Raw genomic sequence first — 26946 nt, forward strand, 5'->3', positions numbered from 1 at the left:
TTCTTAAGATTTTGTATACTTTTTGATATTTTGGTGTTATTTTTAGTTTTGTATTTATTTATTTTTCGATAAATTTTGAATATTTTTGTTTCATATTTCATTTTTTTGTTTAATTTGGAATCTTGTTATTTATTTTTAGTCCTCACTTGTCGACGTCGCTGCCAACGTCACTGTGACACGCGCAGTGAAGCACGCTCGCGTGCCCAGGAGCCCCGCCCTTATACGTCAGGACTCGCCCTGTACGCATGCGCAGCCCTTACTCTACGGTTCCCCAGACTCGGGTGACAACAGCCGCCCTCCGTTAGCTCACGGACTGTCCGCCTGTCAGGGGCCCGGGGCTGGACGCGCCATCTGAGAGAGTCAGGGGGACATAGTGTGGGCAGCGGACGCTAAGCGAAAGCCACGACGCCGAAGAGTCGGTGAGTCTTTGATCCGCACCGCCCGCCCGATAACAACGCGCCCGCTGCCCGGCAGCTGCTGGCCGGTCGGTCCGTTTGCCGAGTTGCCGCTAACGCTAGCAGGCGGGCTAACGCCGCGGCAGATCACCGTCCCCAGCGTCCCGGTGCCCGTTCATCATGTTCTGCTCCCGGTGAGTGGAGCCGCGGGCAGCTGCTAGCCCGGAGCTAACGGCTAGCTCTCCGAGGATGGTCGCAGTGAGGGCGGCTGCTCTGGAGGATCGGCCCGGATGTTCTGAGCTTCACGGCTTCACCCGTCCTGCTGGACCCGGACTGCCGCTCACCGAACCGGGCGTGTGAGTCCGGCTGCTCAGACCCGCGGGAGCGGCAGCCATGCAGGCGGCGCAGCCGCAGTACGACTTCTTCAGCGAAGAGAACGGTCCGAAATGGAGAGGCCTGCTGGTGCCCTCACTGGAAAAGGTAAACACACACACGACTCCGAACAGAGAGACACAGACAGACCGTCAGGTGTGTGCAGGTGAGCTGTGTGTGTCCTGACGGTGCTCTGAGCAGGTGTTTGTCTCACCCGAGTCCACCCTCGGGTTGTGGTGCATCGTGGTTACTGAGCATCGCGGTGGTCGGCAGGTGAAACTCCACCTCCATGATGACTAGAGCTTCATCAGAGCCTTGTGTGGAGCCTGATCCACAAATACCTGGATCATTGTGTCCTCACCTGTTTAGAGGATCATCATCGTCAAAAATCAGTCTGACCTCACACTGAAGTTTATAGGAGTGAGGATGATGATGGTAGTTCCACAGAAGAGGGGGCCTGAAAACTGAAGGCTCTGCCTCCCATTCTACTTTTAAATACTCTAGGAACAACAAGTAGGCCTGCAGTGCGAGAGCGAAGTGCTCTAATAGGGTGATATGGTACTACAAGGTCATTAAGATAAGATGGGGCCTGATTATTTAAGACCTTGTATGTGAGGAGCAGGATTTTGAATTCTGGATTTAACAGGAAGCCAATGAAGGGAAGCCAAAACAGGAGAAATCTGCTCTCTCTTTCTAGTCCCTGTCAGGACTCTTGCTGCAGCATTTTGGATTAACTGAAGGCTTTTTACTTCCTGATAATAAAGAATTACAGTAGTCCAGCCTGGAAGTAATAAATGCATGAACTAGTTTTTCAGCATCACTCTGAGACAGGATATTTCTAATTTTAGAGATGTTGCACAAATGGAAGAAAGCAGTCTTACATATTTGTTTAATATGTGCGTTGAAGGACATGTCCTGGTCAAAAATGACTCCAAGGTTCCTCACAGCGTTACTGGAGGCCAAGGTAATGCCATCCAGAGTAAGAATCTGCTTAGATACCATATTTCTAAGATTTTCAGGGCTGAGTACAATAACCTCAGTTTGATCTGAATTAAGAAGCAGAAAGTTAGCGGCCATCCAGGTCTTTATGTCTTTAAGACATTCCTGCAGTTTAACTAATTGGTGTGTGTTACCTGGCTTCATGGACAGATAGAGCTGCGTGTCATCTGCATAGCAGTGAAAATGTATGCTATGTCTTCTGATTAGGGCAGGGCAATATGGCCAAAAATATTTATCACGATATATATTTGAAAATTTGCGTTAACGATATAACTGACGCGAGACAAAATGCTTTACAACTCCACAACTTTATTAGTGCAAAAACCCCCATCAATGTATTTCCACTTACACAAGCAGCTGTTTTTTATGTGCATTAAAGTTATATAAAAATGTAACAGTGCAAATGCAAATTCCTCGCTGACAGTTTAACCAAAAGGCATTTCCAGTGGAAATTGGCCGACATATCCTCAGCATAACCATGTATAATATCCACAAAACTTAAAAAGAGGTTATACACACACAATACGGTAATATTATGTTGAAGCACAGTACGTATCACTCCGCGAGGCTCCTGACTATGGCAGTCGTAATGTTCCGACGATCCATCAAGCGGTTCGGCTTTGTAGCTTAGCAAAGTCGTACTAAAACATTTTTTGACAGATTTTTGAGCGCCGTGTACCACATAAAATCGGTTCGGTAATAACGACGGCCCGCTTGCATGCTCTACCAAAAAATGTGCTCTGGTGTTTATCTGACGGACGAAAGCCAAACCAGTGCCACACCACTGAAGTTGCACCATTTTTACAAACCAATTCTGGTTCATCTGCTTCATTCAACGATCCGCTTTCGCCCTTCTCATTCTCCGTCGCCGCCATGCTTTTTCTGCCATGTGCGTATGACAATAAAGGCACTGCGCATGCGCGTTTTACCCATGTTCTATCGCGATATTTCATTTTCTTACCATTGCCTAACATTATACCGGTATTACCGTGAACGGTATGATATGGCCGAGCCCTACTTCTGATGATACTGCCTAAGGGAAGCATGTATAATGTAAACAGAACTGGTAGTGTTCAGGTAGCTGCTGTGTATGTGTGAGACTCACCTGAGGAGGTGTTCCAGGAGTTTAGCTGCTCCTCTGAGTTTGTTATCCCTGATATGAGGTAACTTCAACTCTGAGTCACTTACCATGGTAACAGACTCTGTGAACGTAACCTGATAACTGGCAGGTTTTATTCAATAAACACTGAGTTCCTCTGTGACTCCTCCCCTTGCGCTGCAGCTGACTGACCCTCTGATTGGTTTCCTCTTTCATAGTTGCTGCCAACACGCACAGAGGAGCAAAATCTGCTGCAGCAGTTTGTTTAAAAAAAAAAACTGAAGTCCCAGATTAATGTTAGTTTGTTGGTTACTTAACATGAAGCTTTTACAGTCATTCAGTTGCCAGTATAACAGGACAGAGGCAGCGGTGACATCAGAGTCAGATGTCTGTGGACACTGATGCTGTCAGTCTGTCAGTTTCCTTGCAAACATTTCACACTGATCGATGATCAATCGTCTGTCTTATTGCTTCAGTCGCCCTGATGGATAAACGTGCGTCACAGTTGGATCTTGGGGATGATGTGAAAATCTGAGTGAAGCGGAGGCTGAAGTGACTTTAAGACACGGAACTAAATGTGTTTAAAATCACGTTTTAAATGCAGCAGACAGTCTGATTGTAATCTAATTACATTTCATTTTGAAATGCATTCACAGAGTGAAGCTCAGTCATATAGACAGCATTTTGAGGCTTCAGAGCGTCGGCAGGCTTTCCACTGACAATCACCTGAATCAGTTTCAGCAGCTTGACCCAGAACCAGAGCGTGTGCTGCGTAACAGATCAGCAACCTGTGTCCCATTTCCAGATCCAGAGTGGATCACATTTACAATCGTGGATTCAAGTTTCAAGTTTTATTGTCATATACAGAGAAACAGTGTAGCAACATTTACCTGTAATGAAATTCTTCCACAACTTTACATGACCATCAGAAAGTGTACACCTATATCAAAGAAAGAAAATAACAATAATATTAAAATTAAAATGTAATAAAAATACCAAAGTATTAAATATTAACAATCGTTTGGTATTTACACTTTGTGCAAAACTGTGCAGTGAGGATTTCAGTTTTATTTATGAAGCACCAAATGACAACGACGGTCACCTCAGGGCGCTTTATGTTGGAAGGTAGTAGTAATAGTAATAATGATAATAATAATAATGTCCAGTTCCAATCACATTCACAGCAGCTAATTCTACATTTATGACCTGAATTCCTGATTTCAAATGTCTCGTCCTTCCAACTTAAATATCTAAAATCTGTGAACGCTGAGACGTTTGTAAAGTTTGCAGGCATGAGCTGCCCAGCATATATTTATTAGTAACTGTCAGGAAGCCACGAGCTATCAGTGACGCTATGACTGATCTGTGTGTGTGCGTGTGTGTGCAGGTACTGAACCAGGTGCATCCTAACCTGGTGTCCCAGCAGGAGGCGCTGCAGTACGTGGAGGAGCTGATCCTGCAGCTGCTCAGTATGCTGTGTCAGGCTCAGCCACGCACGTGCCAGGACGTCGAGGTGAGACGGACGCACGCTAACAATAATGCACACCAGGTTCTTTCTGTGTTTACTGTCATTTTTAACATTTAAATAAAGTTTTGATGTTTGCGTCAGAAGTCAGCTGGAAGCAGCTGAACAGCCAATGACATGAGTTCCTGATGATGACATCACTGTGAGGCCGAGGTGGGATCGGCAGCTGCGGTGACGTAACGAGGTGCTGTCTGGGGAAAAAAAACAAAACGCCATGCTGCTGGCGTTTTCAAACCTCAACCTGATCCCTGATATTTGACCTTTGACCTTTGATCCCTGACCTTTGGTCCCTGACCTTTGACCTTTTACCCCTGACCGCTTCTCAGACTCATATCCTGTGTGTACTGTGTGTTTGGTGACAGGTGCCATCCGTTGATCGCGCTCACAGAGGTCACCTGATCCCTCAGGCTGCATCATGTGACAGGACATGATGTCATGTAAGTGCTGGTCATGTGACCGAGCAGCAGCTGGTCTAGTGAAAAGCACAGCTGCCGACCGGCTGCACTGCACACCTGGACAGGTGTAAGGATGTAAGTCAGTACTACCTCTCGATACCAGTACTCGTCAGTACTGTGACCGATACTGCGTTCCACTCGTCGTCCCGGTTCCTTGTGATTGTTGCCGAGCAGGTGTGAACACCGAGGGTTGATCTTCGCACAGGTGCCGTTACCTGAGCTGGACCTGAGTAATAGAACGCACCGTTTCAGCCCACGTCTCCTGAAGTGTTGATGGCAATAACTTCATCTTCATCGTGCGCCTGCGTGTTCCCAGCACTCGTTCTTCCTCGCCTCAGTGGTCCCAGAGCTGCTCGCAGGTTCATCTGTGGTTTGTGCAGAATCCACCAGCCTGCTGCTCACTAAACATCGCACTCCTCTCCTTTGGGTCAGTTGACCCGATGCGTCACGTCGTCATGGCACTGCTTTGTTTTTCCTCATCGTCCACAGCACAGCTCAGCGTCTGAATCATGGATGTGACTCAGGTTCTTGGATGACATCAAGGATTTAGGACAGGAGGCGGTTCTCCAGAAACGCCCGAGTACAGTCAGAGTCTCCAGTTTGTAAAATCCACTCTGTGGTACTTTTGTGAAGCCAGACGGAGCTTATCATTAGCTCATTAGGCAGGTTTCTCCCTGTTGAAAGGACGGTTTTCCTTCCCACCGTCAGCCTGCTCACAGAGAATTTTCTCTGTACTGCGCTTTACCTTACAGCGTAAAGCGCTTTTGGGTGACTGTTGCTGTGATTATATAAATAAGTTGAATCAAGAGATCCGTCAGTAACCGAGCTGTGATGGACAGAATAACCTCGGGTTATTGGCTCCCTTCATTCACTCAGAGCACAGGAAAGGTGTGCTCTGCCGTGTGATCAACTATACCCATGGCTTCAACCCAGACACCACATCAGATCTAGGGCCGTGCGATATGACCCAGTTATCTCCCAATAACCTTGTCTGTCACTAAATGTGCTTTTTCTGTAACTCGACCTGTGTGAGGTGTTTTCAGCTGAGTGTTCTGACCGATGCATGAAACCATCTACTTTTAGATAGAAGTTGTAACGGCCGCCATTTTCTTTGTGAGTATTTCTTACACGGCGTGCTGCGGGGAAACGCCCGTTCTAGCGTTTGAGTCTGAGGCTGGTTTGGAGCACCTGACGGCTCTTTGTTGCTTCTCGTCCGTAAACTCTCTCCACTCTCTGTCACCTGAGAAGAGCTTTGTGCTGTTTGAGTCTGAGGTGGGCGCCGGTTTGTGCCAGAACTTACATCGTACAGTTTTCTGGTCCGTGTCAGACGTTTCATAACCAAACCGTGTCCGTGCTACAGAGGCGGCCCTCGTTTAGGAATAAGGTCGTGGATTTGTTTGGACTGGTCATTTTGTTCGGAGCTACCTGGTTCTGCCTCGTCTAAACTGGTCATGCTGGGATTCTCTGTGCCCGCATCCATAAACAGTGGATTCTGTGTCACCATGAAACAAACAATAGCATATGATATGAAAGATGTTTTTGTTTTGTCATATCGCACAGCCCTGCTCAGATCAGGTGTTGTTTGGTTCATATTGGCCCAGCCCAGGTGTGCAGGCTACCTGAGTCCACTTCGTGTCCTGAACCCGCCCCTTTTCTCTCCAGGAGCGCGTGCAGAAGAGTTTTCCTCACCCGATCGATAAGTGGGCACTCAGTGATGCTCAGAGCGCCATTGAGAAGAGGAGGAGGAGGAACCCGCTGGCGCTGCCTGTTGATAAGATCCATCCCCTGCTCAAGGTACACTTCTTCATCATATGGCTTACACACATTTCCCATGATGCCTTGAGTGTGTTCACCACGGTGCTGCGCTTTAGGAGGTGCTGGGCTACAAGATCGACCACCAGGTGTCCGTGTACATGGTCGCCGTCCTGGAGTACATCTCTGCGGACATCCTGAAGCTGGCGGGAAATTACGTGAGGAACATTCGACACTATGAGATCTCCCAGCAGGATATCACCGTGGCCATGTGTGCCGACAAGGTCGCACACGCACACGCACACGCACACAGCAAAATACAACACAGTCCACGAGAAAGCTCCACACCGTGCAGCCGCTCAGTCCGTCTCATGGTTTGGAGGAACCTTTAAGCTCTGCGTGTCTCACCTGTAGGTCTGTGTGTTGCTGTGCAGGTGTTGATGAACATGTTCCACCAGGACGAGGAGGACATCAGCGGCTTCCCGCTAATGGATGAGGAGCCATCAGCCAGTGAGGAGCAGAGTTACTACGAGCTGGTGAAGAGCTTCATGGCGGACTGTCGGCAGTACCTGAGGCAGCTCAACCTGATCATCAGGGTATTCAGGGAGCCCTTCAACTCCAACTCCATGCTCTTCTCCCAGCATGTACGTCCACCGGTGACATCACTAACTGGTCTGGTGATTGGTGATAAATGAGATCTGTACACTGTTTTGAGTGACGGTGATGTGTTTGATCCGTGACATTCTCGAGTTGGTGTAATTGATGAGTCTCTGATCGACTGCAGGATGTGGACAGCATCTTCAGTCGGATCCTGGATATCCACGAGGTAACGGTGAAGCTGCTCGGTCTGATTGAAGACACGGTGGAGATGACCGGTGAGGGAAGTCCTCATCCTCTGGTGGGGAGCTGCTTCGAGGACCTGGCTGAGGTCTGTACGCCTGTGCGATTGATCGTTTGATCGATCGGTCGTCTGCTTTAGAATTTGACGTGAGGTTTGATTGGCAGGAGTTGGCTTTCGACCCGTATGAGACGTACGCTCAGGACATCCTGCGCTCTGGCTTCCACGAACACTTCCTCAGTCAGGTGTCCAAACCTGGAGCTTCCTTCCACCTGCAGGTGAGGCCAGTACTCTGATTACAATGGTTCTGTCAGAGAAGGTGAAAGCAGACCTTTCTGACCTTTGACCTCTTTGCTCTGAGGTTCTGGGATCAGTTAAATAAAAAAATAAAGCCTGTAGTGTTTCCTGCACATTCGTTGGCTAACGACTTATCAATCACAAGTCGCTAGCCAATGAGCGAGTGCTTTCACAGTCAGAGCCACCTTTCCTCTGATGTCATAAGACAAACAGACGAGCAGGTGCACCGTCAGCTGATTTTCATGTGAGACGAACCTCTGCTCAGGTGTGCAACGTGTTGATAGAGATCGGCGTGTGTGGCGGGTCACGTGACAGCTGATGATAAAGCGTCTGTCTGTCTGTCTGTCTGTCTGTCTGCAGTCCATCTGCGAGGGCTTTAAAGAGGCCGTTCAGTACGTTCTGCCCAGGCTGCTGCTCACACCTGTTTACCACTGCCTGCACCTGTTCGAGATCCTCAAGGTGAGTCTCCTGACAGTGATGTTTGTACATGTGTGTTAAATCCTGCTGCGCGTTTCTGCATGCTTCCACCTGCAGAGATCAACAGAGGTGATGCCGAGGGCTAGAGATTCAACACACAAGTGCACCAGTAACGCACCTGTAACAAACCTGCATTATACACACACTATACCTGTATCACACCTGGTCATAGCACCGCCTTATGACGCAGCAGTATCCCGCCATGGAGCGTTCCCTGCAGGCCGGCAGTGGCTGTGCACATGAAACTGGTCCCAGGTGAACCCAGTCAGGTCCAGTGATGGCACACGCCAGTCTCCCGTGGAGCCGGTCCAGGTCTGGGACTTTCCACTGCGGCCGTAAGCTGCTTTGCTCCTCTGAGGGCAAATCCCTGAAATACCTCCAGTCATGTAGTGCAGATTATTTCACAGCTGAGGGCTCACAGGGGGGCAGAGGGGGTCCTGGACTCTGATTGGACAGCACAGGTTTTGTTCTTGGTTCTCTGTCTGATGGAGGTAGTTAGCCCCTCCCCCCTCTGTTTCCACAGCAACTGGAGGAGAAGAGTCAGGATGACGAGGATAAAGAGTGTCTGAAACAGGCCATCACGGCTCTGCTCAACCTGCAGAGCAGCATGGAGAGGATCTGCTCCAGGAGCCTGGCCAAGAGGAGGCTCAGGTACGCACACCTGCACGCACACAGACACACACGTGGCTGATGGAAGGGCAGACGGCATGAGTAGAAATGATAATAAGAACCTTGTGACCGACAGGAGGTTATTGATCTTTACCTGTTCATCAATAACTAATAATCAGCGTCAGGCGTGTAGACCACATGAGGACTGCTCCTTTACTTGTTCATGGCAAAGAGTCAGCCTTCACACCTGAGTGTGAGCTCTTGCGGAGCGGAACCAGGACAGAACCAGAACCAGCCAAGTTCAGCTGTAACTGCCTGGCACTCGGCAGCAGCTCGCACTCTGCACAAACACTGTGGGTGGGACTCCGCCCATCCTCTGCGTTTCCCTTTGGACCAAAATAGAGCAGGATGGGGAGGGGAGGGTTCGTTAGGGTCGCCGGTGGGGGGTGGTGGTGGTGTTTGGAGGAAGTGGCGTAAGCGCGAGGGCAGCTTATTGTTCTCTGTTAGAAAGAAAAGAGCTCAGAGAGAGAGAGAGGGGGGAAAAGCTGCTGCTGCCGCCCGCTCAGTAAAGTTTCTCCTTTATTACACTGAACGACGAACAAGCGGGTGGAGGATCCACGGTCGGATGACTGGCAGGTGGACATGAGGACGTAGGTGACCTCTCTTTGTTCTCTCTGTGTTTTCCTGCAGGCATGATGGTGGTAGACAAAGAGCGGTGGAGGTAAAATGGAGAAAAGCGGTGGCTCAGATACGACCTGTTAAAGTGTTTTTGTTTGTAGCAGTCGATGCTAAGGAGCCAACAGCTAACGAGGGGATTTGGTTGGTTTTAAGTCTCTGAGACGTGGAGCGTTCAGCATCAGCTCAGAACAAATGATGAAAAGAGAAATGTAATGGAAGTGTGGTTAAACTGATGCCCCGCCCACCAGCAGGGATGCTGCTTTGAACTGCATGCTGCATGCTCCCTCTTCTCCATAGCCCGCAGGAAACGGCGTCCGAATCTCTGTTTCTGATTGGTCAGAGCACAGAAGTTTTCATTCCACCCTAACTCTGAGGAGGTGGAGGTGTTTCCCTTTGTGGCTGAGCACCACCTGTCTGGCTGATAAACTGACCTGAATATGGCGAAGACCGCCGTCCTCCATCTCCTCACTGACAAGTTACAGAAGAGCTTCCGTAGCTCACAGAGAAACAAACTGGAAAAGATTTATATCAGCCTGTGAGGCAGGTGGAGGCGGTGGAGGCACGATCTGATATCGTCGTGTTGGTGTTGTTCCCAGATCAACATAGTAAATGTTGTTCCAGGATCAACATTGGAAGTGACCAATCAGAATGTTGTGACGTCATACTTTTGCGACTTCGGGAAAAACCGCCGTAAAACAAAAAACTGTACTTAAGCTGCGAGAAACCGCCTCTGTCTGCCGATCAGCGGACCCTGACCCTGACCCTTTAATAAACGCTAAGCAGAATTGATATTGTCCTTGCAACATTGGAATTTCATAAATGCACGAATGGCTTGGCGCGCAAAAGAATAACGTCACAACATTCTGATTGGTCACTTCCAATGTTGATCCTGGAACAACATTTACTATGTTGATCTGGGAACAACACCAACACGACGATATCAGATCATCCACGGTGGAGGGAGATGGAGGTTGGTGGTGCAGTTGGATCCATTGCTGGTTAGACAAAGATGTATTTCATAACTCTGAACAACAGATTTTTAAATCTGTCCCACTGAGACTTAAGTGCAGGCGTCAGGTTTTAGTCATCGACAGTTTAGCACTTGCTGCCATGCTCAGAGCTAACTGGGTGACGTGCTTGGTGCTCAGGTGAGGCGCTCATTACTCTGTGACAAATGAAACTGACGAGTTTATATTTTAAAGCTTTTTTTAATGCTCTACTTTTTTTAAACGTCTTATTAAAGCTGAAAGTCACAGCTGGATGGATCCTTGCACAAATCATGTAGATAAGGCTGTTAATGAATGACTAAGGACAAGTGGATGGAGGCAGGTGGATGGCGTGGGGTAGAGAGGGTGACACAGGGTAGATATGCATGAAAGCCGATGGTGGCAGATGAAGCCCGGTGCTGGCCAATGGGTTCAGCGTTATACGGATGGTCACTGGTAGGGGCAGATAAATATCAGTAGGTAAACGCCTGGTGTTGGAGGCAGGCCCTGTTGTGGCGAGGGAAGTAACTGTGGTCGAGATGCTGGTGCAGCCCAGTGAAGCCCCGCCTCCACATACCTCGGGGGTTTAGGCTGTAATGTGATTAGTGAGCAGCTCGCAGGAACAACAGGCTCAGCGAATAAAGCAGCAGTCCGTCCACTCTCAGGTCGTCCAATCGATCAGACCTGCTGGGTCATCAATGCATCTGATCAGCGCTGCTGTCTCACGCCTGCAGGGGTCACACCCTGATGCCATCACATTTGTGTTTTTCACACGTTGATCAGAAACCCAGTACTGCCATTGATAATACACATGCTCATTAATGATGATGTCACTGTGTCTCTGTCACAGCGTGGCGGTTTGTCCCAGCTGAGGTCTGAGTCGGCCTGCTGTGACCTCACTTCCTGTTGTCGCTGCAGCTTTGCTGGTTTGTACAAAGTCTGACCTCCTCGGCCAATTGGCACTTACCCTGACGTCACATGCGTGTCTAGAAAACCAACCCAATGATGAGTGAGCAGCTCTGTTAGCAGTGAACTAACTTCCAATAATCTAGCAATCGGTAGCTGATCAAAAATGTTGATCACGTATGTCTGTGTGATGCACAGGAAGAAAGCAGCAGCTGACAGGAAGTGAAACGTGCAACTCTCACCTTAGCTCATAACTTCAAGAGCTGCTATACAGCTGCTGCTTTTATTGTGAAAGTCCCGTGATTTCCTCAAATGTGATTCTCACTGAAATCACACAGAGACCCGCCCCCTCTGGCTCTCTCCGTCCTCCTCACTAACTCTTTTTCTTCTTCTTCTCCATATTCTCGCTCCTGCGTGGCGGTGTGCAGCGAGTCGGCGTGCCGTTTCTACTGCCACCAGATGAAGGGTAAGCACCTCGCCATCAAGAAGATGAACGAGATCCAAAAGAACATCGACGGCTGGGAGGGGAAGGACATTGGCCAGTGCTGCAATGAGTTCATCATGGAGGGTACCTTGACCCGCGTCGGCGCCAAACACGAACGCCACATCTTCCTGTTCGACGGCCTGATGATCTGCTGCAAGTCTAATCATGGCCCGCCGCGACTGCCTGGCGCCAGTTCCACCGCAGAGTACCGTCTCAAAGAAAAGTTCTTCATGCGCAAAGTTCAGATCAACGACAAAGATGACAAGGAGGGCGAGTACCGCCACGCCTTCGAGATCATCCTGAAAGACGGCAACAGCGTGGTGTTCGCCGCCAAGTCTGCAGAGGAGAAGAACGGCTGGATGGCGGCGCTGATCTCGCTGCAGTACCGCAGCACGCTGGAGCGCATGCTGGACACCGCCATGCTGCAGGAGGAGAAGGAAGAGCAGATGAGACTCCCCGGCGCCGAGGTGTACCGCTTTGCCGAGCCCGACTCCGAGGAGAACGTCGTGTTCGAGGAGAACGTCCAGTCCAAGTCCGGCATTCCCATCATCAAGGCGGGGACTGTCCTGAAGCTGATCGAGAGACTCACCTTCCACATGTACGCAGGTGAGGTGTGATGTCACACATGTGAGATGCCGTACTTCTGCTGTTTTAGTTTCCTGACCTGTAGCTTGAGTTTCAACGCTCTCGTGGCGGCGAGGTGAGACTTGGGGGCGATGTGGGCACCGACTGTGTCATATATCTGAAAATGAGAACATGATGAGTACAGGTGTAGTGGCTTAAGGTGGAGCTCAGGGGTGGGCCGGTGTCCTGCAGGCTTTAGACATGTCAGCTGATTTAAACGGCTAAATGACCTCCTCAGCACATCTCCAAGTTCTCCAGAGGCCTGCTAATGAACTAATCATGTGATTCAGGTGTGTTGACCCAGGGTGAGATCTAAAAGCTGCAGGACACCGGCCCTCGAGGCCTGGAGTTCCCCTGGTGTAGAGGCTGATTGATCTGATCCCTCACTAATCAGCTCGTGCTTTTTCCTTCAGATCCAAACTTTGTCCGGACTTTTCTGACCACCTACAGATCGTTCTGCAAACCTCGGGAGCTGCTGGACCTGCTCATAGAGAGGTGAGTATTTATCATTTAAACAAATAGAACCATATATACAGCAGACGGGCTCATTTGTACACCTCAGGTCATGTCTGGTTGCCTAGCAACACATATTGTTTACACGCAATTTCATATGAGTGTGGAGAACCAATCGGAGCACATTGAAGGAGCTCGGACAGAAAAGCGTCTGGACTTGTTTAAGTTCCTTGAAGATGTTTCATCCCAGAAGCTTCTTCAGTTCTTCAGTACTGTACAATATAAAGCGCCTTGAGGCGACTCTTGTTGTGATTTGGCGCTATATAAACAAAATTGAATTGAATTGAATTCAGTTCTGAGACCAGATTGGTGGAGAGTCCCAGATTTAAGCCCTATGGGAGTGTGCCCCAAGAGGGTCCTGGACCCACTATTGATCATCTGCCTGATCACATGAGCCAAGGTGTGAAAACAGGTGTGAGTGTGGAAAGACGAAGAAGTGGACATAGCTGCTTCTTTCACTCCTCTTTTTTCTTCTTTTGGAGTGAAAGAAGCGTCCATGTCCACTGTGAATGACCATCTTTAAACAGAGGGCGGGGCTTACCACACCAACTGTCTGCCATCTATAATCCAGTCTGAGATCCTTCCCAGACGCCTTAACGCCCACTCACATACTGGGCCTTCTGACCTCAGTAAGGCACATGATAGAGTGGGGCTAGGTTTCACAATGAGTTCACCTGAAACCTTGGCTGATTGTTACCCACACCTGTTTTCACAGGGGTTAGGGGTCTACGATGACCTGGATGCTCGTGTGATTGTGTAGAGGATCAATAGGGGGTCCATGACCCTCTTGGGGCACACTCCCATAGGGCTTAAATTTGGGACTCTCCACCATCTGGTCTCAGAACTAAAGAAGCTTCTGGGATGAAACTTCAAGCAACTTAAAGAAGTCCAGATGAAATTATCCTGGAATGGCACGGATACAAGAATATACACCTGTGTGTTCCTGTAGTCACAATAACTTATCGTATTATAACGAGGTGTAGATATTTACTTTGTGCCATAATTATTCCGTAAGAGCTTTGGTTTTTAAAATGTAATAATTAAATTAAATCTTTAAAAAAAAGAAGTCCAGACGCTTTTCTTTCCAAGCTCCTTAGACGACGATGACCTGGAGGACTGAGAACCTTCACAGACAATCGGAGCAAATAAAGAGTGAGGAGCAGGGCTGTGGAGGAGGAGCAGAGGTCTTCTGTTAATGGTTCCAGTTTTCTCCATTTTGGGAATGGAAACCATCTTTCAATGGGCTGAATTTTGACGATATTCCTGCCCTCTTGTGGACTGTGGGGAGGTCACAGCAGTAGCGCACCTGTTGATCTCAACAGGTGTGCTGCTGCTCTCAGCTCTGTGATGTTGATGTTTTCAGGTTTGAGATCCCGGAGCCAAAGCCGGCCGACGCCAATCAGACGGAGGGAGGAGAACAGCCACCCAGCGCTGAAGTCAAACGGTTCCGGAAAGAGTTTGTCCAACCTGTTCAGCTCAGGTAGGGAGCGCTCCTCCTGCTACAAGAGTCACACCTGCTCACACCTGTTCTGAGTTTTGTTTACATTCTGCTCGAGTTTGGATTAAATCGAAAAAGTCTGATGTGACTTTAATTTAGTAATGTCCTCGTCCTCCTCGTCCTCCTGCAGAGTGTTGAATGTTTGTCGCCACTGGGTTGAACATCACTTCTATGATTTTGAGAGAGACCCTCTCCTTCTGAGCGAGATGGAGGACTTCATCGCTTCAGTCAAAGGTACATACAGGTGTTCAGAAAGGTGGAGCACAGACGATAATGATTTTTCAAAAATCACAGTTTTAAAAAGGTCAGCTATTCTTTTCTTACAAGATAAAATTGAACATGAAAACATAAGAGCTTCTAGTCAGTGTAAATGTGTAACAGCTGTAGCAAGGAAATTATGTCATGTGTCGCAGGTAAGGCGATGAAGAAGTGGGTGGAGTCAATCACCAAGATCATCCAAAGGAAGAAGCAGGTCCAGGTGAGCGTGCCCAGTCACAGCATCACCTTCCAGAATTCCCCTCCTCCCATCGAATGGCACATCTGCAAACCCGGAGACACTGAGCACTTCGACCTTATGACCCTGCACCCCATCGAAATCGCCCGCCAGCTCACCCTGCTCGAGTCTGACTTTTACAGGTAACATGCCGCCCTGCGCCTGTCTTGCACCAGTCTGACACCTGTCCCACTGCCATCTAACCGCTGACCTCCACCTGCAGGGCGGTGCAACCGTCTGAGCTGGTCGGCAGCGTCTGGACCAAAGAGGACAAAGAGATCCACTCGCCCAACCTGTTACGGATGATCCGACACACCACCAACCTCACCCTGTGGTTTGAAAAGTAAGCCTTACTTTGGCATCACGGGGGGCGGGGTTTAGTCTGCAGTAACTAAACTCCATAAGTAAGTCAGGCTGATGTCAGCGGTACTTTCTCTGCAGGTGTATCATAGAGACGGAGAACCTGGAGGAACGCGTCGCCGTCTTTTCTCGGATTATCGAAATCCTGCAGGTGTTTCAGGAGCTCAACAATTTCAATGGCGTCCTAGAGGTCGTCAGCGCCATGAACTCTGCACCCGTGTACAGACTGGATCACACCTTTGAGGTAATAATGACCACGAATGTCTTTGACACCAGAAGGATCTGAGTTTAATCTGCTGACACAGAATGTGAGTGTCATCATGTGTTTGAAGAAGAAGAAATGGGTCTGTCGGTTTATGGTTGCAGCAAATTCCGAGTCGTCAGAGAAAAATCCTGGAGGACGCTCATGAGCTCAGCGAGGACCACTACAAGAAGTACCTGGCTAAACTGCGCTCCATCAACCCCCCCTGCGTCCCCTTCTTTGGTATGATTTCCCTTGGGATTATAAGTATTATCAGTCAATCAATTTATCAATGATTCAATTCTCACCCATCTCTAAGGGATAACTATGCAGCTCAAAGGTCAAATAACTGTGTGTGTGTGTGTGTGTGTGTGTGTGTGTGTGTGTGTGAGACAGGAATCTACCTGACCAACATCCTGAAAACGGAGGAGGGAAACCCCGACTTCCTGCACAGACACGGCAAAGATCTGATCAACTTCAGCAAGAGACGGAAAGTGGCCGAGATCACCGGAGAGATCCAGCAGTACCAGAACCAGCCGTACTGTCTGCGGGTGGAGGGCGACATCAGAGTGAGGACACACACCCTCACTTCCTGTTTACACACAAAAGAAAACAACAAATGTGCGAAGTACAATCAGGTTACAAAAAGGGAGACACGGTGAGCTGTTGATGAGCGAGTCAAATGTAAATAAATTACTGGCTGCTCTGTTCTGGTGTTTTATATAAATTACAACTACAGTCGCCTCAAGGTAGACCCTCCAATCATACAGTAGAAAACAGAGAAAAACCCAACAATCATATGACCCCCTATGAGCAAGCACTTTGGCGACAGTGGGAAGGAAAAACTCCCTTTTAACAGGAAGAAACCTCCGGCAGAACCAGGCTCAGGGAGGGGCGGGGCCATCTGCTGCGACCAGTTAAGGTGAGAGAAGGAAGACAGGATAAAGACATGCTGTGGAAGAGAGACAGAGATTAAGAACAGATATGATTCAATGCAGAGTGAAGAAGAAACACCCAGTGCATCATGGGAATCCCCGGCAGCCTACGTCTATTGCAGCATAACTAAGGGAGGATTCAGGGTCACCTGGTCCAGCCCTAACTATATGCTTTAGCAAAAAGGAAAGTTTGAAGCCTAATCTTGAAAGTAGAGATAGTGTCTGTCTCCTGAATCCAAACTGGAAGCTGGTTCCACAGAAGAGGGGCCTGAAAACTGAAGGCTCTGCCTCCCATTCTACTTTTAAATACTCTAGGAACAACAAGTAGGCCTGCTGCAGTGTGAGGCGAAGTGCTCTAATAGGGTGATATGGTACTACAAGGTCATTAAGATAAGATGGGGCCTGATTATTTAAGACCTTGTATGTGAGGAGCAGGATTTTGAATTCTAGATTTAACAGGGAGCCAATGAAATGTGGTTGGAGCGTGGTCTTTTGTTGTTGACGTGTATCTGTTTTGTCTTTGTGGAGCAGAAGTTCTTTGAGAACCTGAACCCAATGGGCGACCTGTCGGAGAAGGACTTCAGTGATTATCTCTTCCACAAGTCTCTGGAGATCGAACCTCGGCAGCTTCGATCGGCTCCTCGATTTGTAAGTACAAGCATGGTGGCATCTTGTCATGTTACGTGTTGCATTACATGTGACGTGTATGACACGAACCAACTCACCTGCTGCAGGCGAAGAAGTACACCTATCCTCTGAAGTCTCCGGGGATCCGACCCACTTCGGCCCGACCCGGCACCATGAGACACCCGACGCCGCTGCAGAACGAGCCCAGGAAGATCAGCTACAGCCGCATCCCGGACAGCGAGTCCGAGGGGACGCCGGCCTCTGCCCCCAACTCTCCCCGTACCCCCCTGACCCCGCCCCCTGCCTCCGCCGCCTCCAGCTCCACAGATGTGGGCAGCGTATTCGACTCGCCGCAAGGACCCAGCAGCCCATTCCACTCCAGTAAGACACGCCCACTTACACTGACACTGAGCCTGCCCACTAATATTATTGACCACACATGTGACCACCAAACCCTATTGGCTGTCTTTGGGTTGGAACTGTGGCTTCCTGTTGGCTGTGTGTCCACCTGTGTGGCCCTGACAGGTCACGCCAGCAGCAGGACCAATCAGACACAAAGCAAGCCTCTTAGTCTTAATGAGGCGGCGACAACCTGCGGTCACCCTGTCTCACCTGCTGGCTCCACCCTCGTGCTGCGCTTCAGGACGTTCTCCATGCGTCTAACCATGCTCGCCTCCATCATCGCGCCTCCTCTCCTCATGTGCGCCTTCTCTCCTCACGCTCGCCACCACCATCGCGCCTCGTCTCCTTGCGCTCGCCTCCACCATCACGCCTTCTCTCCTCACTCTCGCCTCCACCATCGCGCCTCCTCTCCTCGCGCTCCTCCCCACCATCACGCCTTCTCTCCTCACTCTCGCCTCCACCATCGCGCCTCCACTCTTCGCGCTCCTCCCCACCATCGCGCCTCCACTCTTCGCGCTCCTCCCCACCATCGCGCCTCCACTCTTCGCGCTCGCCTCCACCATCGCGCTTCCTCTCCTCGCGTTCGCCTCCACCATCGCGCCTTCTCGCCTCGCGTTCGCCTCCACCATCACGCCTCCTCTCCTCACGCTTGCCTCCACCATCGCGCCTCCTTGCCTCGCGCTCCCCCCATCGCGCCTCCTCTCCTCGCGTCTCCTCTCTGCAGGTTGATGTCACCACTCTTCTTCCTCCTCTCCCTTCCTCACAGTGTTTCTCCTCTTCACCTGCAGCCTGCGACAGCATCTTTGCTGTGGTGTCTCTGCCGCACGGCCCACGTTAGTATGACCTTCCTGACTCTCCGTACACCTGTTCCATAGCTCACCTGCGCCTCACACATCACACCTGTCTGTCTCTCACCTGTCTCAGTCTGTTTCAGGTTTCTGTTGCATTGTGATTGATTACTCATTGGTATAGAGGATATTGATTAGACTTCCTGTTGTGTCTCACCTGTGCATGACATCACACCCATGGTATTAGTTTGTCTCCATAGAAACTGTCAGCTGGCAGCTGTTGTTGTTTTACTGTCTCTGCACCGGCTGTGCTGTAAAAAGACTGGAGTCCATTTTCCATCTGGATACAGTTGGACTCCAGCGTCTCGTGGTTCAGGCAGCACATGATGGCCGAGGTCTTGGGAGGCCGCTCTCAGGCTCCGTAAACTGGTTTTGGGGACGAGGGTGAGATGTACCGTCTGGCTCACCTGAGTTCACTTCCACTCGTACCTGTTCGCTGGAACAGGACTCGTCTTTGAGTACCTGACATGCTTGGATGGGTGCTCTGTCTGCTGTTCTTCCATGCACACAGTCACAGTGAATCCTGAAGGGAAAGTTAGAAAGTTCCTCAATCAGCTGAGGGTAACATGGCAGGCAGGCCTGGGACACCTGTCTTCATCTACCACCTCTACAGCATCATGAGTAGGATGTCACTGATTTCTAGAATTGATTCGATTCGATTTGAATCTGGGAAATTTTGCCTCAGACAGTCAGAAATATAATTCTGATCATTTATCAGTACTGATACATGTGAGACTTCATCAGAGGTGTGAACATCACAGCAGATGCCTTTGTGTCAAAGTAACTGAGAATAAAACAAAAACCAGGGTTCGTACGGGTGCTTGAAATCCTTGAAAATGCTTGAATTCTAATGTTGTCTTTTCAAGGTTTGAAAAGTGCTTGAATTTCAGATGTGGCGCTTAAAAGTGCTTGAAAATGTAACTGTATTTCATTCACAATAAATAACTATCTGATTGAATTGTTTTCTTATCAGATAGAGAAATAAAATGAGACGCAAAAGCAAAATTTCCCCGCCTGGGCTCCCTTGGTCTGTTTCAATATGTGACCCCGCCCCTCCCTCGGATAGTCGGGGATGAGTGCGCTAACATACAGTTAAGCCCAAAATTATTCATACCCTATGCAAAAATTGCTAATTCCATATTTTTGTCTATGAAAAGAAGGACTGAGAAAACTTTGGTTTCAATCCATTTTAGTTATGGCAGATTACAAACCAATACACCAAATCTGGTTTCTTTGCTGTTGACTTAAAGGTTACATAATCAACATTTTAGGTTTTTATGCATGTCCATAATTATTCATACCCCATGATTAATAGTCAATTGCATAGCCTTTGTTTGCAATGACAGCTTGCAAACGCTTTCGGTAGTTGCTGATCAGGTTTCTGCAGACTTCAGCAGGGATTTTTGCCCATTCCTCTTTTGCGAAGGTCTCCAAGTCATTGAGGTTAGAAGGTCTTCTTGCTGAAACTCGTTTCTTAAGCTCCCTCCACAGATTTCTGATCGGGTTCAGGTCTGGGCTCTGGCTTGGCCACTCCAAAACAGTCACATTATTGTCCTTTAACCATTTCTTGACTACTTTCGCTGTGTGCTTAGGATCATTGTCCTGCTGGAAGATCCACTGCTGCCCCAGATCAAGTTTTTCTGCTGACTGCTTGATGTTTTCCTCCAATATCTCCATGTACTGTTCCTTTTTCATGATGCCATTCACTTTGATTAGATTGCCAGGCCCACTGGCAGAGAAACATCCCCAAAGCATAATGCTTCCACCACCATGCTTGACTGTCGGGACTGTTCTTCGGTTGGAACGCTTCACCTTTCCTTCTCCAAACGAAGGCCACATCCCTGTGGCCAAAAAGCTCCATTTTTGTCTCATCAGACCACAGCATCGACAACCAAAAGCTTGCATCCTTGTCGATATGTGCTTTTGGAAAGGCTAGTCTGGCTTTTACATGCCTAGGCTGGAGGAGTGGAGTCTTCCTTGGCCGGCATCCACGGAGGCCCTCATTGTGCAATGTGCGCTGGAGTGTCTGCCTTGATATGGTGGTTCCAGAGTCACTTAAGTTTTTCAGGATAGCTTTGGTGGTGATCCGAGGATTATTGCTGACCTGTCTCACAACTTTTCTTGACAATCTTGATGTCATCTTTGGTTTCCAGCCACGCCCCTTGAGATTCTCTACAGTGTGGAACTTCTTGAACTTGGTGATAATGCTCTGTACCGTAGCCACTGGCACTTGAAATTGCTTTCCTATAGCTTTATAGCCTTTACCATCCTTGTGTGCATTCACAATGTGCGACCGAAGGTCTTCACTCAGTTCCTTCTTCTTCGCCATGTCAATGGTTTGACTGTTGACCATGAAGTGAGAATGAATGCACACAGTCACTAAATTTATTTCAGTTTATGACATAACAGGGTGCAAAAGGGATTGCATAAGGGTAGTGGGTTATAGGTTTGGCATTAATAATGATGACCCCTACTTTTGACACCCAACAATAGCTTAAACTCCATGATCATTCTATGATCATACAGGGGTATGAATAATTATGGACATGCATAAAAACCTAAAATGTTGATTATGTAACCTTTAAGTCAACAGCAAAGAAACCAGATTTGGTGTATTGGTTTGTAATCTGCCATAACTAAAATGGATTGAAACCAAAGTTTTCTCAGTCCATCTTTCCATAGACAAAAATATGAAATTAGCAATTTTTGCATAGGGTATGAATAATTTTGGGCTTAACTGTACCTGTAGGTTGCTGTTTTAATGAGTGTTTGATGGAAAACAACAATGGCGGAGTTTGCGTTCTCCAGTCGCATGATAGGTGAGTGCTAGTAAATAATTTTCCAGTACGCGTACGTTACACATGCTATTTTTTTTAAATTATGGTTATTATTTTGCTAGCTACCAAACTCGCTGGAGAAATGATTGAAATGCACTGAGTGTGATGCAGTATGGCAGTGCTATTACAGAATATGCTGTGAACTTAGCTAACATTACTTAGCAGTAATGTGAGTTAATTTACTCAAGTGAAAGCTTTAAACATTAGCCCGATACATAACTAGCTAACTTAAGGCTTTCTGATTAACCCTCTGGGGTCGACGGACCCAGAGTCTCCATTTCAACTTGGGTCGAACGTGTGGACTTCAAGCTATATACCAGTTTTTAAATTGTCACGTAAAACCCATGTTTTTGGGGGGTTTCTGAATAAAACAGTGGCGTTTACTCCGGGAAGAAACTGTAAAAACGGCGTTTTTTATGGAGAGCGCTAGCAAACACGCTTTGCTTGTGAGCAGTGTTCCCTCTAAGCTGCGCACGTGCGCAATTGCGCACTGCTGGCACGGTCTCTGCGCACAGGAAATCTGCGTTGCACACAAAAAAAATCTAACCTGAATTGAAATTAAAATGAAAACTTTAACAATTCTGTTTTGCAGTGTTAGTCAGTGACTGGCTGCTCCTGTATGGGATTAGAACGATGCCACCTTATCCTATAGTCCAGCCAATGATGCGATTCACATTCGTATATGCGCAGCTAATCAACGTTGTTGACAGGCTATGACAGCGTCCTTATGTGCCGACACCGGTGTTTTAGCTAGCAAAGCGGCGTGGCTGATGTGGAGTGAAGCCACATTTATGACAACGTGTCCAACCATTGGAGATGTGAGCAGGACAGACGGAACAACTGACGGAAAAAGTGTGGACTTTATACCAGTTTTTAAATTGTGTTGATCGGCCACGTAAAACCAGAGTTATGATAAAAATATCTGCAATGTTTGGTTTTCTTCCTGAATACTATCGTTGTTTATATTTACTGCGGGAAGAAACGGTAAAAACGGCGTTTTATAAGGAAAACGCTCGAAAGCCTGTGAGCAAAAACAAACTCCACCCCCCTCTCCCTTTCCTATTGGTCGAAAAAAGTACCGTGTCGACCAATCAAAAAATGATATGGCAACGTGGCATCTAGTTGTTTAGGGAGGGGGGAAGTTTTAGGAGTGACGGCGGTGTTCTGAGGTGTGAGAGATTTGAGACGTTTAGCACAAATCTTGTGTAGTTAGTGTGTAGTTAGTGTGTAGTTAGTGTGTAGTGTAGTCAATAGTTTTGTTGTGTGTGTCAGAACAATGAGGCGGCTGCTGAATGTTACAGGTGTTACAGCAGTGATACATCTCCTGTTGTCAGGCCTGCAGGTATCAGGCTGTTGTTCTCCTTTATCTCATAGTGGACAGAAATTATTTTTGGAGTGGCACAAATAATTTGTGTGGCATCAGATTTGATGCAGAACAGCTGATTGTTCTGTAAATAGTTTGAAATGTTTATTTAAAAACGCCTTGGCTGCATTAAAAAAAAAATAGCTGCAAAAAACTTTGTTGTTTGCCAAACTGAGTTACTTTTTTGAAGTAGTAACTATATAATTAATTGGCCAACATTGGTCATTATATCCTGTATTTGGCAGACAGAGTTACAGACTCTCTCCCAGACCACAGACTCATAATACAAGTCAGAGCTTTATGAAAAAAATAAGAAAAAAGAAAGTTGTGTTTTCGAAATTGGAGTTCAAGTTATCTTTACTTCCAATAGTGTTAACATACTACACAGGTCATGAACAGGATTTTTTACATTTTCATTGTAAGTGGGCTAAAGCAGTTAATTAAAAGTAGTCTAACATAAATGTAAATGCTGTAATTTGATTATTTTATTAAACATGTAACTTGGATGGATTAGATGCTGGCGCGACCACAGTGCACACGTCTGATGTCGCTCACAGTGGTCCAAGGGACGCTCAGGGAGTTTGTGTGTTCGCTCAGACACATGAAACATTAGAGGGAACATTGCTTGTGAGTGAAAAAAGAAAAAACACTCCTTCCCTATTGGTGGAAAAATGTACCATGTCGACCAATCAAAAAATGATACGGAAAAAGAGAGAGTGAGTTTTGATACGTGAGAGATTTGTGATGTTTATCATGTTTGGAGTCTCAAGTTAGTGCGTTGTCTTGTGTAGTTAGTGTGTAGTGTAGTCGTTTTGTTTTGTGTGTCAGTTGTACTAGTGAACGTCACAGTTGCTGCAACTGTGTGCTGGAAAAGCTTAAAAAGGGACCTTGAAAGTGCTTAAAAAGTGCTTGAATTTGACCCTGAAAAAAGCGTACGAACCCTGAAAAACATGAAGCAGGTTTTCCTGGCCTGGCTTTTTATAGCAGATAACCTTAAAAATATTCTGCAGTAGAACAAAAACTGAAGAAAACCATGAATCAACATGTGAACATGACCTGATGCTGCTGAAGGGAAGCAGAGCAAAGTTACAGAGGTTTGATTAGAGACACAGCTGAGAGTTTTGCAATTTGGCATCATTTTAAAAAGTTTACATTTATTCTCTATTGAACAGCAGAAATGAGACTTTGTTGTCAGAGGTCATTTTTTTGGGGGGATAAAAACAAATACACAGTGGCCGACAGTGGTTGTACGTGACTTGTGCGAACGAATAACGCAGAAAACAGACATTTGAGATGGGAAACTGTTCTTGAAGTACACTAAGAGAGAGAGAGAGAGAGCTGTGCAGGAAGTTTTTATTGTGGTGGAAGCAAAACAGCAAAAGTCAGAGGGAATTCATGACAACGTTTATCAAATGTGAAGTGCCGTCGGGTGAGAAAGCCGACATCTCACTGATTCTGATGCGTTGGGTCCGCTCTGTGTTTACGTCTTTTTTTGGAATCAGCTTACCTGCTCTCATTTTCTGTTTTAGCTGTTTGGTGGTTGTTGAAATACTTTTGTGAGCTTCAACCTGAGATTCTGGTGTTTCTGGCAAAATACATTTATATTTAAATATCAATTCAGGATTTAATGAATCGCGTTATTCAACCTACTCACTTCTCTCTATCGACCTACACTTTCAAACGTACACACGTAGGCCTACAGGAATATCTGGACCACGGCCAATCAGAGAGGTCCCGCCCCTGACCATCTCTGATTGGTTTAAACCACAATATGGGCATAATGTGTGTCTGTTGTTGACCACACAGAGACTTTTTACTCAAACAGCTTTTTTTTCAGTCACAGCATTGAGAAATTAGGTCACATGTGCAGCCAAGTTGGTCACACTCTGGAGCCCTGAAGTACTTAAAGTGTAAAGTTAACGAGCAACAAACCAATCTGCCTGCTGGCTGCTGTGTGGTTCTCCTGTTGGTTCTCCTGGTTCTAACAGCATCTGTCTGGCTGCTTTCAGGGTCCTCTTCGGTCTCCTCCATGGTGAGCTTCAGTCGGGCTTCTGAGGATGTTCCCGTTCCTCCTCCTGTTCCTCCCCGCAGACGACCGGAGTCGGCTCCTGCTGAGTCTTCCCCCTCCAAGGTACCCTCTTTGCTTTAACCTGAGGAGCTTTTGGACTGCGAGAACTTTTCAGGGTTCCTTTTGTTCTTTGTGTATCACAGAGCAGCAACCACCAAATTCTTAGAACCTGTTTTTAGCTTCAAGCCGTTACTTTGTAGACCCGGAGGAGCGTTTCCTGTGGTTCTGTGGCTTTTCCAGCCCAGACGTGTAGCTTCCACCTTGTTGTTGTGGGTGTTACTGTGTCAACCTGTTGGCGTCCTGTTATGGTGTAAATGTAAACAAAGGTCTGTGGTTTGAGAGGAGGCGGGGCTGTTGTCTGAAGGTGCCTACTCAAATTAATCATGATAAAGGTTAATTTGAATGTGACGTTTGACCCCTCCCCCTTTCTCCCTCACAGATGCTGTCAAAGCTGGACAGCCCCCCCGCCATTCCACCTCGTCAGCCCACCTGTAAGCTCCACCCTTCTCGTTACTCGTCACTGTCATCATCACCGCCTGACAGCCCCCCCTCCCTGCCTCCACGAGAGCCCCTCAGCTCCCCTTTGCACCTCCTGCCCCCCCCTCAGGGTCGTCCCCGCTGTGACCTCCTGCCTCAGGCTTTCTTCCCCCCCAACATCTCTGGCCCAACCTCCATTTGCTCCACCCCCACCACATTGTCCTCCTCACCCCCTGCTCCTGTCACCCCCACCTCCAGGAAATTACCCCTGCCTTCTCCACCCCTCCCCCCACTCCCTCCCCTCACCTTGGATGGCCCCCCTGTGCCTCCACGCCACAGTGTTCCCAAACTCCCCCCGAAGACATACAAGAGGGATTCTGTTGGACATGCCCCCATGTTGGACACGCCCTCTGTGCGATTGGACAGCCTGGAGATCCAGAAGGTTCAGGGACAGGTGATTGGACAGGCTGTGGAGGAGACGGAGCTAACACTACAGCTGATTGGATCAGAAGGAGGTAAAAATGTGTGATGGACCAATCAGGACGCTCCGACTGCTTCGAACTGAGACTGACTGTAAAACAAAAATGTGCTCTTATTCTGAAAATCTCTGAGCTCAGACCTCAGAGGGACGAGACCCTCAGGTACTGGCCTGGAGCCACACAGGTACTGCAGTGGTTCAGGTGGACCTGATGAAGAAGATGGTGATGGTGGTGATGTCATTATTAATGATGTAAACAAAAACAAGGGAATAAACATTTCTTTCACTGAGCTCGAAGAAACCTGGAATTCACGTCTTTATTTTACCTGCTGAGCACGCTCAGTGGGCCTGCACCATCTGCGCTGAGCGTGGGGGGGGGACCATCTTGTAATTGGGGCGATCACCTTGAGCAGGTTAAAAGGGTGGAGCCTGATCCAGGTGTAATGATGAAGGTAAGATGGTTTCTCCCTCTTTAAGAAGTGAGAGGCGTTTCCTTAAGATTTTCAAAATAAAGCCTGTAGGCACATAGTTGGCTTCCTCACCATTTTCTGTGACCTTTGCCCTCATCATTGCTAAGCAGGCGAGTCTACTAGCTCTCAGCTCCACGCTGTGTGAAGCTCCGCCTCCATAAGTGACCTCTGAGAGTCCACTTCCTGTTTGTTAATGAGAAACTCTAAATAAAGTTTGTACATTTGAAACGACACCAATAAAGTCCCTGAATGATCAATAAGCACGATCACCCTGCTTTGATCAGGTAAAATCAGACACCTCAACACAATGGACTATTTTCTGATCACTGATCGATCAACAGCAGCGGTGACCTCATCCTGTCGACCTCACATCCTAATGTGATGAAGCACCTCCTCCACCTCCTATGAAGCAGATGGTGCTGCAGAAGCTGAGCTGTGGCTGTTTGTGGTGACAGGAGGAGGTCGAGGTGGTTGTAGGTGGGCTCCTCCACATCTACTGCCCCTGCAGCAGTGGGTGGTCTTTAAGTCTGACATCATTAACCCTGTCTGGGTCCAAACTCCGCTTCTGGTCCCAAAGTCAAACGAACACTGTGACATCACTGAGAGTTGCAAACTGTCTAAATTATTTCATCTTTAATAAAATGATCAGCGTTGCTGCTTTACCAGGTGTAACTATTAAGTTTAACATCCAGGCATCCATGAAAATAGAGTTTATTAAATTTAACAGAGTTAGAAGTTAGCAGGAAGTTAGCTCGCTAGCTTCCACCTAAACATGATATAGCATGTTCTGACTGAGAGATTTCTGAAACATTCAAATTCAGCTCTGCTGTCACTTCCAAC

General features: G+C 47.8%; 1 protein-coding gene across 1 annotated transcript; it reads left to right on the top strand.

The window, feature by feature from the left end:
* The first annotated feature begins 244 nt into the window (after nt 1-244).
* On the top strand, nt 245-26339 carry LOC116317609 (son of sevenless homolog 1). The gene is made up of 22 exons (XM_031736435.2): nt 245-875; nt 4253-4378; nt 6508-6639; nt 6717-6881; nt 7032-7241; nt 7382-7525; nt 7603-7713; nt 8093-8191; nt 8733-8860; nt 11817-12478; nt 12910-12991; nt 14373-14489; nt 14638-14741; nt 14921-15143; nt 15224-15343; nt 15442-15604; nt 15727-15844; nt 15998-16170; nt 17068-17184; nt 17271-17544; nt 24623-24744; nt 25121-26339. Exons 1-22 carry the CDS (start codon nt 789-791, stop codon nt 25685-25687), a joined length of 4044 nt encoding a protein of 1347 aa, XP_031592295.1. The 5' UTR covers nt 245-788; the 3' UTR covers nt 25688-26339.
* Nucleotides 26340-26946: the final 607 nt, after the last annotated feature.

The sequence above is a fragment of the Oreochromis aureus genome, linkage group 6, assembly GCF_013358895.1.
Source record: "Oreochromis aureus strain Israel breed Guangdong linkage group 6, ZZ_aureus, whole genome shotgun sequence".
In the NCBI taxonomy this organism is placed as follows: Eukaryota; Metazoa; Chordata; class Actinopteri; order Cichliformes; family Cichlidae; genus Oreochromis; species Oreochromis aureus.

What these genes read in the sequence shown, in the direction of transcription:
- LOC116317609 (XM_031736435.2), top strand. Translation starts at nt 789, where the DNA reads ATGCAGGCGGCGCAGCCGCAGTACGACTTCTTCAGCGAAGAGAACGGT. An exon ending in GTCCAACCTGTTCAGCTCAG is followed by an intron (nt 14,490 to 14,637) that starts GTAGGGAGCGCT and finishes GTCCTCCTGCAG; the next exon opens with AGTGTTGAATGTTTGTCGCC. An exon ending in GACTGGATCACACCTTTGAG is followed by an intron (nt 15,605 to 15,726) that starts GTAATAATGACC and finishes TTATGGTTGCAG; the next exon opens with CAAATTCCGAGTCGTCAGAG.